The sequence below is a fragment of the Talpa europaea genome (genome assembly GCF_964194135.1).
Source record: "Talpa europaea genome assembly, chromosome: 13".
In the NCBI taxonomy this organism is placed as follows: domain Eukaryota; kingdom Metazoa; phylum Chordata; class Mammalia; order Eulipotyphla; family Talpidae; genus Talpa; species Talpa europaea.
Genome location: NC_140080.1, coordinates 11,081,602 through 11,094,123, shown reverse-complemented (window position 1 = coordinate 11,094,123; position 12,522 = coordinate 11,081,602). Strand labels below are relative to the sequence as shown.

At 43.7% G+C, this 12,522-nt stretch overlaps 1 protein-coding gene across 2 annotated transcripts in view; it reads left to right on the top strand.

Annotated features, from left to right (window-relative positions):
• Nucleotides 1–1,406: 1,406 nt before the first annotated feature.
• The window catches only part of SEC24D (SEC24 homolog D, COPII coat complex component), a gene marked incomplete at both ends in the record, with an annotated part of 86,818 nt that continues 75,702 nt past the window's right edge, over nucleotides 1,407–12,522 (top strand). For both annotated transcript variants that reach the window (XM_084252215.1, XM_084252214.1), the window contains 2 exons: nucleotides 1,407–1,524; nucleotides 10,152–10,281. In XM_084252215.1, coding sequence (XP_084108341.1) covers nucleotides 1,407–1,524; nucleotides 10,152–10,281 — 248 coding nt within the window. The remainder of the gene's footprint in view (nucleotides 1,525–10,151; nucleotides 10,282–12,522) is intronic.

The window sequence follows — 12,522 nt, the reverse complement described above, 5'->3', positions numbered from 1 at the left end:
TTCCTCCTGACTTCCTAAGTGTGCTTGGTTGGATGAGCTTGACCAAAGCTCAGGCTGCCACGTCTCTCTCTCTGCTAAGTGGGAGGAGGGAAAGAATATTGTCAAAAACAAAGCTCACCAGCAGGCCTTTGCCTGGCTCTCTTCATTTCAGTTCCTGCCTCCCAAGGAGAAGAAAGTGCTCTTATGGTATTTTTACTCAGTGGCTTTAATTTTGGGAAGTTATGGCTTAATATAAAAACCAAACCAAGAGAGTGTCATTTCCTAAATACAGGTTTATTTCAGGTCTTAATAGGTATCACTGATCTTTTACCTTAAAAGGTAGCATTATCAAATAAAATGAATATTTCTATGCTGGGTGAAGAAACGGGCATTTGGAGGCTTTATTTGTTTGGTAAGAGGGAACAGAAGCCCAAAGAGGTTTTCCAGTTTATTGCAGGTCACACAAATAAGTATTGGAAATTTTGAAGTGAAAACCCACTTCTCTGGCCGTCATTGGGAGTTTTTTCTGTCTTGTTATTAAATGTTTCAATAATAGTACTATGTGGACTGTCTGGAAAAAATGGAAAAGTTAAAGTACATTGATGTTTGTATTCCAGATAGAGGGTCAAGATAGTTGTTTCATTTGTGTCTATGTGTGACTAAACAAATTTGAAACTGTACTTTTTTTCTTAATTACCTAAATATATGTGCATATGTTCTTACAGATGTGGTATTTCAATCTAAATAACTGTCATCTTCAACTGAGACCACTGACAGCTCCCCCAGTGTTTGTAGGCTACTGTTTAGCTTGGTCCGTTTACATTGAGCCCTAAAATGAATCCATCATCAACTTCTTTATCTTCTGGCCTATCTGTTGGACTATTGATTTTTCTTTCTCCCAACTGCCTGATTAAAATGACTAATTAGGATGCCACTAAAATGACACAGGTCATAAAATACCTGATTGCAGACCACTAGCAGTTCTGCTGGCCAGTCCATAGAATGCTGTGCAATGATTGGCAGTGGTGTGCTGTGTGCTGAATTGGAGCCATGGAAACCAAAGGCACAAAAATAGTAGATCCACTCTGAGAGACTGTATGTGAAATAGGTCATTCATCCATTAACTAAGTGGCTAGCAATTGTTCAGATTTTGTCTGCGAATTTGCCCAGGACTATAGACTTGAGTTACTGAGTTTTGTAGAGTTATGGCTGGAATCTTTTTAGGGGATTGTGATATGATGTATTGTATAATATGAAGCTGTCTCATGCATCTAATAAATGTACCTTTCCTTAAATCATCATAAACATTTATTAACATTGTTTATATTTTTAGTAGCATTAAGTAGCTCTTGTTCTTGTGTTGACCTTTTTTTCCTTCTGTTACAGGGTTCTTTTGTGGCTCTATCCCTTGGAATGATATTTTCAAAATGAGTCAACAAGGTTATGTGGCTACACCCCCTTATTCTCAGTCCCAGCCTGGAATAGGCCTTGCTCCTCCACATTATGGGCACTATGGGGACCCAGCCCATGCAGCCTCTCCACCAGGTAAAGTGCATTACTTTGATATATAATGATCAACTTACACTCTGAGATATAAGATGTTCTGAAAGAGCAGCGTTGGGAATGTTAAGTGGTCATTATATGATGCAATGCCTTGAGATTATAGGATCATTTGGAAAAGGCTCTCAATCATCAGTTTGGTGGTTGTGTGAAATACAAGTTTGGTTTTTAAATATAGATTGAAACAAACAAGTTTCCTGAGTGTTTATTTTCACTGTAAGATTTGTTCTTGTTACTAATCAGTGGTGTAAGGTTATTGGAAACATTCAACTAAAAACAAATTTTACATATATAGCTACTATTCATCCTATATATATATATAAAAAACATATACTATCATATATGCCATTAATCATGTACATTCACACACAGTAAATTGGTTTTGGAAATGATAATCATTGTATTACTCAAGAATAATAAAAAAAAAAAAAACCAAAACATGGTCTTAACTTGAATTCATTATTGAACATTATTAGTTTCTTTAAACTACCATACCAGGCAGATATGGGGAGGTGGAAATAAGGAGGTTGCTTTGATGGCAGTTGACACTATGAAGCTGCCTCCCTTAATTGAGGGGCTGCTCTGACCAACTATTTTTCACCCCTAAGTCTGGGGTGATGCTAGTAATAGCCTGTTTTAGGTGGATGTCTGAAATCCTCTGAAAATTTTTGTATAAGACAGTTCTTGAGGCCTCCCTGGTGGCGCAGTGGGTTGAGCACAGCGCTGTGGAGCTGTTCGCAGCCTCTACAGCGCCAGTTCGATTCCCCGCCAGCCAGGGAGATTCCCACATGGCTAGGCAGACCTCCCCTGTCTAGTCCGCTGCTCCCCTCAGGAGCATAAGACAGTTCTTGGGGCTTCAAAGAGAATGCTGAGGAATTCAACACAAATTCTTGGTGGAAATGAGTTGTGTACAAATTAGTGAGTGTCTTTGGGGTTTGCTAGGATTGACTCAGATAGGTAGGGTCCAGGCTGTGCTCCCAGCGTGTGTGCAGTGTGTCAGTGAGGAGAGCGCTGTAGGGGGGCTGGATGGTGGCATCCTCACAGAGTTTCCTGAAAACGTGCACTAAGGCTATGCGTTTCTTGTGGTTACTTGCCTTTTTGATTTCTCCTACACCTAATTTTTAAAAACCTCCCCTCAAGGCATTTTCCTCTTGTCTAAAGCCAATACTCCCCCATTTGTAGTCTTGCCTTTCTAAATTCTGTGTGAACAATCTCCAGTTTCTCTCTTTCTGGCAATTCATTCCCTCTCAGCACTTATGTATTATGGTAAATATAAATTACTCAGAAACTAGTCCTAAAAACTTCACATGTACTGTTGAATTCTCTTATTAGTCCTGTTTTGCAGTTAAAAAAACCCCGTAATGTTGTATACTATGACTTGTTCAATGTCTCAGAGCTGGTGATGTAGCCAGGATTCATATACCCAGAACCCTAAAGAAAAGCAACAGCAAGTTCCAGTTTACACCCAGGGATAACCCTCAGCATTATTTACCCTTCCTTTCTCTCTTCACAGCCGTGTTCTTTTTTTTTTTTTCTTTTTTCTTTTCCTTTTTTTTTTTTTTTTAAGATTTATTTATTTATTTATACAAGCACTGGGCACAGTCAGAGGCACGGGAGGGTGAGAATTCACCAGAGTGGGGAGCAAAGCAGGCAGAAGGACCGAAGTACACTGCTGAGGGGAGCAGCGGGCGGCAGGAGAGGGAAGCAGCTGGGGATCGAGCTGGTGCTGCGGAGGCTGCGGGCAGCTTCACAACCCAGCGCTCAACCACTGCGCCACCGGGGAGGCCTCACAGCCGTGTTCTTAAACAAAAGGACCCACTTCACTCAGTGGCTCCCCATCCTTGCCTCGCAGACCCTCCCTTGCCCAGTGTAGTCTCCCTCCATGGTGCGGGACCATCACCCACTCCTTTATCCTGCCAGGGTCGTTGGTGGCCTCCCATCAGCAAACGCAGCTGGACACTGTCCTTGCACTGCTCTTCTTTTCACAAAACTCACTTCTTTGAAGTCAGTAACACTCTCCTTTTGTAGCCTCCTGGGTTGCTTTCTGGTTATCTCTTGCTAACTAACTTTCCTTTCTCCATAACCCTCAAGGGTAGCTGCTTCTCTTTCTTTTTTCTACTGTACTTCTTTTCTCCACTCACTCTATAGATGTCCCCCCAAGGCTGCATGATTGCCCATGAAGTGCTAGTGTCCCAGATCTGTTTCTCCACCCAGGTGTATCCCCTGAGTTCCAGACCCTTATTTTCAGCTGCCCACCTGTTCACATAGGCACATTGCACTCATCACGTCCACGACTCTTTGTCTTTCCCATACGTCCTATTTTTTCCTGATACTACAAATCTCACTCACCAACATCATTCATTCAGTTTTTCATGTTAGAGATGTTTGCTGTTAAAAAAAAAAAAAGCTCTCCTTTTAACTTTTCTTACTCAGCTGGTCTCCCAATCCTTTTGGGATGACTGTAAACATCTCTCCTACCTGCTTCCTCCTTTTCTGTCCTCCTCTCACTCTTGTTCAAGCTCTGCAACTCACTTAGATTACTAAAATGGTCTCTCTGCCATCATGCTTTTTTTCATCCAGTTCTGTGCTGGGTGAAAGGATTTTTAGGGTTTGCAGATCTCATCCTGACTTCCTTGTACTTAGAATGCTTTATAGTTTCCCATTGCCCCTGATTATGTTTTAAGCTCTGTAGACCTTCATTAGTTTACCCATCTTCTTTTTGTCTTTTTTGGTTCGTTTCTCGGTCACTTTCCCATACCCATTCCTCAGCTAATTGAGGCTTCACAATTAGTCATTTGGGGACCAGTTTGCCCTTACATCCTGATTTGCACCCCTTATCCCAGAAAGCCATTCTCTGCTTCCACTTTATCAATTCGGACCCAGCTCAAGGGTGCTGCTTGCAGGTGTTTCTGATCCCTCTTCCTCCTCGCGCTCTCGCACCTGTGCAGGCCTCTTGCCATTTGTCACGTTAGACTGACTTGCCCGGAGCAGTGAGGCCCCCATTAAATTCCTATTCACTGAGCGAGTGAATGACAAGCTGCTGTATTCATCAGTAAACACTATGGTGTGTTCCAATATATATATTTTAAAAGCCCTGTCTTTGTTGGATTCAATTCATCATGCTTTAATTCAAACCTCTCTTTCCTGCAGTTCTCAGATGGATACCAGCAGGTTGACTCTTTGAAATATACCTTTCTGTAAGTGATGATGTTTTGTTTAATTATTTAAGTCTGCACTGGATAAAGTTGAATCCCTTAATCATCAAATGACTTTTCTAGTCTTTTTGCTGCTTTTCTGATAGACGCAGGCAACCTACTTCTGATTCCTTCAAGTGTCTATCCTGTCACAGATCTGGACACTGCTAGCCCTTCTACTTCTCACACCCCGTATCTCCATCTGTGCCTGTGTAATACCAGTGCTCTGTAGTAGCATGTTTAACAGATTTATTGAGTGAGTACTTGTGGTGACAGAATAAAGTGGTGACTAAAATAAAGCTAGTTGTTAACATGATTGTGTCTACCATTCTAGGGGGGGTGGTGCATTAAGTGGCAGGGATGATACAGGGGACACACTACTGTACAGAAGGTGGGGGGAAGATGGAGACCCTGACCAGGAAGAGAGGGAAAGAATGACCTGAAAGATGAATGAGACCTGGCCTGGTATGGAGGCTTCTTGCCTGCGGGACTGGGGAAGGCGCTCGAGTAGGTGGCACAAGAGATTCTGCATGGCTTCAGGGCAAGTGTTTGAGCAGCAAGAGCTGTGCCTGGCATGGCAGGAGGGCTGTTGACACTTGATTTAGAGGACTGGATTCTAAGGGCAGATGGGTGCTACTGAAGTGTCGCAAGCTGGGAAGTGTCGTCCTCCCATGTGCATTTTATTTTTTTTTAAGATTTATTTATTCATGCATACAAAACTTGGGTACAGGCCAGAGGTGTGGCGGGTGAAAGGATTCACCAGAGACAGAGTGGGGAGCAGAACAGGCAGCTTGACTGAAGTACACCGCTGAGGGGAGCAGCAGGCAAGTCAGGAGAGGCCTGCTGCACCATGTGGATAGCTCCCTGACCGGGGATCGAACTTGTGCTGCAGAGGCTGCGAACAGCTTCATAGGTTGCATCTTAACCCCTTGCACCACCAGGGAGGTCCCCCATGTGCATTTTAGAGTTATGCTCCACTCAGTCAGAAACTGAGTCACACTTGTGCTCATTGGAAAGGGGCAGCCCCCTGGTTCGCTGGAGCAGGGTTTCCTCCCCAGCTTTTTGGGCTTTGGGGGGCCACATCTTCTATTTTGTGGCAGGCAAGGCTGCAATTATAGGACACTTAGCTGCATCATGGACCTCTACTTAGTAGATACCAGTCCTCCCATCCCACTACCCTTTCTCCACCCTGCCCTCAAGCTGTAACAACCAGAAAAGCCATAGATATCACCAACTGTCCCTTCAGAAGTCAGGTCACCCCTGGTTGAGGACCACCAGTCTGAAAGCTCAGAGACAGGAAGCGGTGATGCCTTGGAACCAGGGTAGGGGCTGTGGGGTGGGTGAGGCCCCTAGTATATGGTGAGCTTGTGTAGCTCCTCCACCTGCCACAGAGCCCACAGGAGGAGAGCCATGACAGTTCGGCTCAGAGGCTCCCAATAGGGAACTTACCTTTGTTTATTTTAAATAAATATTTACTTCACACATATTTTTTTTTTTTAATTTTTGTTTCAGTCACTCAGATCCAGGGTCAAATTCAAGGTTTACTTTCCTGTGATGTATTTGTCAGGCTTTTGTTGATGATAACAGACACCACTCTAACATAAAGGAGCCTATTAAAGGGTCCTTGGGAAGCTTAGAATGTTCAAGAGAGTAGGAGAGCCAGAGTTGGGTGTGTGAGGGCCCTCACTATGCACACCCCACATATGACTGTGCTGCTAGCAGCCACTGCCTGTCACCCCAGAACCACCCTTTCTTGACCCCATGCTGGTTGGGGTCTCCTGAAGGTTTGTTGCTTTGCTGAATTTAGAGCACATGGGAACTTAGTTTGTAAGGGACTCCAGGATGGACACTTCATCTCTCTATCTCAGGAAAAGGCAAGCTAGAAAGAAATTGGAGTTGGTACTGAGTAAGCTGGTCTGTGTATTAAAGACCAGTTTGTGATTTTCAATATTTTCCTTCAGGCATGAGCGTGGCATGCCTCTCCTTTCTTGTTCAGATTCTCATACTACTATATGAAGAACCCACTTTATCTGTGATCACTTTTGAACATGACAGCACTGTGCTGAGGGGGAGACTGTGACTCTGCAGGTAATCATGATACCGACTCCCCTTTGCCCCCAGGATAGGGTCCAAGTGGCACACCGGACTTTGTAGTCTGATTCCAACCAACCTGGACAACCTCTGCTCTGGCCAATTCCCAGTCTCTCCACTCTGAACCTTTTGCCAGCCCCTCTTTACACTGAACCCTTTCTCTGCTTGCCCTTCAAGATTCAGCCCAAGCCATATTTCCTCTTCCCCCAGAAGAGTTAGTTTGTCCTTTTGCATATTATCACACTCATCATAAGGCACAATAATTGTTTGTTTATGTGGTCGTCACTTCCATAAGAGTTCCTGGTGCCTCTACGGCCCTCAGAGTAAGTTTGAATCATTGCTGTAGACTTCATTTCTAAATATGAAAGGGAAAGAACATTTTTGTGTGTAATTTATGTATATGTATTTAGTGTATAATAGCTCTGCTTGTCTATATGATAGCTGTTTTTTTTTTTAAGATTTATTTATTCATGCATACAAGAACTGGGGTACAGTCCAGATGCACGGGAGGGTGAGAGGATTCACCAGAGACAGAGCGGGGAACAGAACAGGCAGGCTGACTGAAATATACTGCTGAGGGGAGCAGTGGACGAGACAGGAGAGGTCTGCCTCTCCACGTGGGTTGCTCGGAGGCCAGCGGGGATTGAATCCACATTGAAGAGGCTGCATACAGCTTCACAGCACTGTGCTCAACCGCCTGCGACACCAGGGGAGGCCCCATCTGTTGTTTTTTTTATTCCCTGGTCAGGTATAGATTAGGGGTGCTGATAAAAATTGCTTTTTATCTACTTACTGGAGAAATGAGAGTATCTTTAGCTGATTGTAGTGCATGCAATTATTTACTATTTTAGAGTTAGTGCTGTGAATTTTCTACTTTTGTCCAAAATAATTTAAAAAATTAAAATACAAGTGTGCATGTAATCATGGTGTACATATTTTGTCAGAATAGAAATCCTTGAGATAAGAGAGACAGGGGATTTGATCAGAGGAAGGGAAACTAAGATTTGAGGAGTGATTACCTTCATGTATCAGGCATTGTTCTGGATAATCTCATAGCCACTGCATCACTTAGTTCTAGAACAGGCCTCAGTGATAGAGGACATTAATGCCATGGCAGGATAAAAGTTGAATTTCTGAAAAAGTGTCTTGTCAGACCACACCTGTTTAATGGCAGGGAAGGAATTCAAACCAAGTCATTGTGACCGCAAGTCTCGTGTTATTCTAACCCTACTGGGCTTGGGGTTTACAACTTTCTATAAAAATGTTATAAGAATAATATTGTTTTTGTTCTCAGTATATGAAAATTGCTGAGTAGCATTGTGACTGTAAAGTTAATGTAAAAAAAAATCTTAAGGTTAAGAAATTCCTTTGAATAGAAGGAATAGAAGAACAGAAGACAGCTTTGTAACAGTCTCAACAATAATATTCATGAAAACTACCATTTTGCTGCTTTCATTTCATCCTAGATTACCCAAGCATCTGAAAGCATGCTCTCTAAAGTGTTAGGTTGACATTATAAGAACCCCCCATGGGCAACTGCGAGGTCATCCAGGTAGTTCCCTTTTGAGCTGAGGGAGTAAATGCTCCAGAGGAAGAAAGAAAAAGAAAGGAGATGTTTAGTAGGAAACTCTATCATGAGGTTGGGCAGAGGAGAGCATAGGGGCAGCTGGGAGGTCACTGAAGCTGTGCCAAGAGGAGGGAGGGTCAAAAGGAAATGGAAGGAACAGAACAAGAACCAGCAGGATTCAAGTGGAGATAGCAAATAGCAGAAATGTTTTGTTTATTTAAAAGTTTCTGTAATTTGGGGCCTCCCTGGTGGCGCAGGCAGTTGAGCACAGGGCTGTGAAGCTGTCCACAGCTTCTGCAGTGCCGGTTCGATCCCTGCCAGCCACAGAGCAACCCACATGGTGCGGCGCACCTCTCCTGTCTTGCCCGCTGCTCCCCTCAGCAGTGTATTTCAGTCAGTCTGCCTGTTCTGCTCCCCACTCTGTCTCTGGTGAATCCTCTCACCCTCCTGCACCTCTGGCCTGTACCCCAGTTCTTGTACAAAAATAAATAAATCTTAAAAAAAAAAAGTTTCAGTAATTTAAAACTCACACTGGTCATCTAGCCTGAGCCTTTCCTTTGCCAGTGAAGGGAAACTGAGGGCTTCAAAGATTACCCCCCCTCCCCCGCCCTGGACCATACATCTGCTAGTAGGCTGCCAGGTGGGGCCGTGAACTTTTCTAACCTGAGCTCAATGTTTTCTCTTAGAAGAAAAGAGAAAAGGGATGTGAATAGTTCTGAAGAGAAACATTAAAGTCTGTTGGAGAAGGCTGCTTGCAGACGAAAAATCACTGCAGGAGCATCCAGATCACATGATGCATTTTGTGTCTGAGCGAGTCTTAGGACACAGAAATGCTGCCCTTCAGGTGTTTATTACCCAAGATTTGGAATCCTGGAGAGATGGTTAGCTTTGAAGTCTGGCTCTAGATGAGTTGGAAAAATTGATGCTACTCTCCATTTGCTTTCTTCATGGCGTAACGCAAGGCATAATCAGAGGGTTTTTTGTTTTTCTGTTTTTTTTTTTTTTTTTTTTTTTTTTGAGGCTGTTCTACCAAGCCTCATGCTGTTTGGGTTCACCGCCCCCCTTCCCATTTATTTGCTGATGTCCAACTGGCATTTTTCGCTGTGTATTCTAGCTTCCTTGGTGTGACTGTATGTTTGATCAAAGTGCCTCTACCATATACAAAGTTTACTTCTTTTACTTTAATTTCTATTTAGTCTTAAATTGACTCCTATCTTTTCTGTTATCAGCTATGATGTCCAAATAGCTGTGCTGGGGCCTGGCACTGATAGCTCTCTGATGGTGGAAGCAAGTTTAAAGAAGAAGCTGTCTTAACCCATTCCTGTTCTTCCCCTACTTCCCTTCCCACTTTGAATTTTTTTTTTTTTTTTTTTATAGAGGCATGCTTTATTTATTTGTTTGCTGGTTTGTTTGTTTGTTTTGTTTATACATGCACTGGGTACAGTCAGAAGCGTGGGAGGGTGAGAGAATTCACCAGAGCCAGAGCGGGGAGCAGAGCAGGCAGAAGGACCGCAGTACACTGCTGAGGGGAGCAGCGGGCGGCAGGAGAGGTCTGCACGCCATGTGGGACCCTCCTCTGGTGGCCGGGGAGCAGCCGGGGATCGAACCGGCGCCGCAGAGGCCGCGCGCAGCTTTGCAACCCAGCGCTCAACCGCTGCGCCACCGGGGAGGCCCCCCACTTTGAATTTTTAACAGATTATTGTTGCCTCCTCTCTCTTTGTACTTTTTGACTCTTCTAAATACCTGTCCTTCTGTTGCAGGTATCATGAAGACAGCAGGGCCTGTGGGGCCTGCTGCCCCAGGGGGCATGTTGCCTCCGGGCCCTCCACCTCCTGGGCCTCATCAGTTTGGCCAGAATGGAGCTCATGCCTCAGGTTATCCTCCCCAAAGGTGAGCTACCTGCATTCCAGCTCTCATGTGCATCACCAGTTGTCTGAGTGCATTCTAAGCTGGCATGTGTATTGCTTGCAAATTTGACCTCTTGATATTGTCCACATCCTTAGAAGGATGTACTAGAAAACTGCCCTAAGAAACAAAGCATTTAGAAAAACTTGGAGAAAAAAATACAACATTATAACATATTCTAAAATCTATCAAAAATTACTTGTGTCAATACCACACATTTTAGTTTGGGGTTATAGTCATCGTAATTTGGAGGTAAGTATTGATGTCTGATCCCTTCAGATGCCTATCACCTGTTTACTGAATAAAGTTTTAAATCACCTCTTCTCTTGACTCTTTCACAGAACAGACTCAGTGCCAATAGGTGTTTCATGAAGATTTTAAACATTAAATTACTTGGGTCCCATGGTAAAGACTGGATTGCAGGAGGCACAAGGGCCTCCGAAAAGGCAGGAGAGTATTAAAACAACACAGGAAATAAATCTTGTGTTTGTGTTTATAATAAATTAAGGGAGGGAAAAGTTGGCAGCAGGCCTGGAGAAGCTAAGGTATGAAGTGTGTGAATTATTCAGAGCCCTGCAATCCACTGGGAAGGGAGCTGACCTCACACCTCTGCTGGAAATCCCATTATTGTTTGTCCTGCTAGGTGTTGTTGAGAATTGCAGTCCTAAGCGGTAGAGAGTATTTACTTTGGAGATTTTCCAAGGATTTCCCAGAGGTATCACTTCCCAGGTTAAGTATGATTCCAGGTAATATGGTTTATGTGTGATGGTGGTTTGAATCAGGAGCAAGAAATCAAAGGACCTTACCTGGGAACCTTATGCCACTGCCTCTACCAGTAGTGTTGGGGGGGGTCGGGGGGCCAGAGGGGAGAACAGAAAAGCTGACACCCACCGTGTGGCTTCTGGTTGAAGCAATTCACTAGCCGTGGGATGCCGATACTTTCCTGGGCTACTAGGCCTCATTTTCCTCCCTTTTAAAGTGAGAAATAGAATTCTCAACCAGAGAATAGAGGAGAAAATCTAGAAAAGTTCCTTGTTATGAACTCCCAAGCATTTCAGATTTTGTTTAAAAGAGAAGGAAAAATCCAGTCATTGCTCTGAAGTCAGGAAAAGGTTTGGGTCACTGGTGTTAGCTCAGAGTGGGTTGAACTTTTTTGGTTGTTTCCACTTGTTTCATAAATTAGGTTTAGGTTTCCCTGGAGTAAGTAAATTGCAGGCTGTACCCTCACACAGACAATAGCTATTTGGGGGTGTGCATGGCTCATTGTCGAGTACGTGGAAAGACCTACACTCTAGAGTCAGAACCTTGTTCTGGTGCATGCAGGTACCAGCTAGACGAGGTCTTTACCTCTATGTACCTTGGTTTCCTGCTCACAGTCTAACCAAAGTAACATGGCAGGACAATGTGGAAGGTGCACCCTTGCTGACGACCTCTTGTGGTGCCCAAAAAGGGCTCAGGAAGGGTTACCAGCACTATTTCCACAGATGGAGAATGTCTGTCGCTTGCCTTTCCGGCCGGCTCAGTCTAGTCACTCCTGACAGACCAGTTAAGGAATCTGCTTGTTATGCTTCTCAGCGAATCACTGGCAGAATTGGCCCAGCCTCCTCCACCATTCACTTGCTTCAACTTGAAATGTGATTTCCAGGTTGGACATTGGGCTTGAGAAAGGAAAAGGCTAGAGACAAGTCTAAGCCTCCAGGGTGTCCTGCTACTTTGCCCTGGCGGGACACATTTCTGCGGTGTAGCTCACCTCCAGGGCAAAGGGCGCACTGGCCGTGCAGGTGAGTCATGTGAGTCAGCTGGCCAGGCTGTCAGAGAGCACAGGTGGTTTCTGACCTTCTGGATGATTGTAGCATTTCTCCTTACCCACCCAAGGAAACTCTTCGTTTTTACCATATTTAAAATGTCAAGTCAAGACTAGATGTAATTCAGTCATTACACTGATTTAAGCTTAAAATATCTATTTTTTATTTTTAAATATTGCTATTTCAAAGGTACTGTCTCATAAAATTTAAAAACTCATACATAGTCATTTGCCCTTTTGATCTTGGCTGAGGCAGTAAATGTTTTAAACTTGTAAATGGGGCTGAAGTCATCTACAGAGAGTTGCTTTTGGGTGGATTAGTCTATATGAAATCTAGAACCTAAAATTCCATTTTTTTATTATGAGGAAAAGAATCAATTAGTCTATTGTAAGAGATCTATTTTGGTCAACAAATGGTGAAT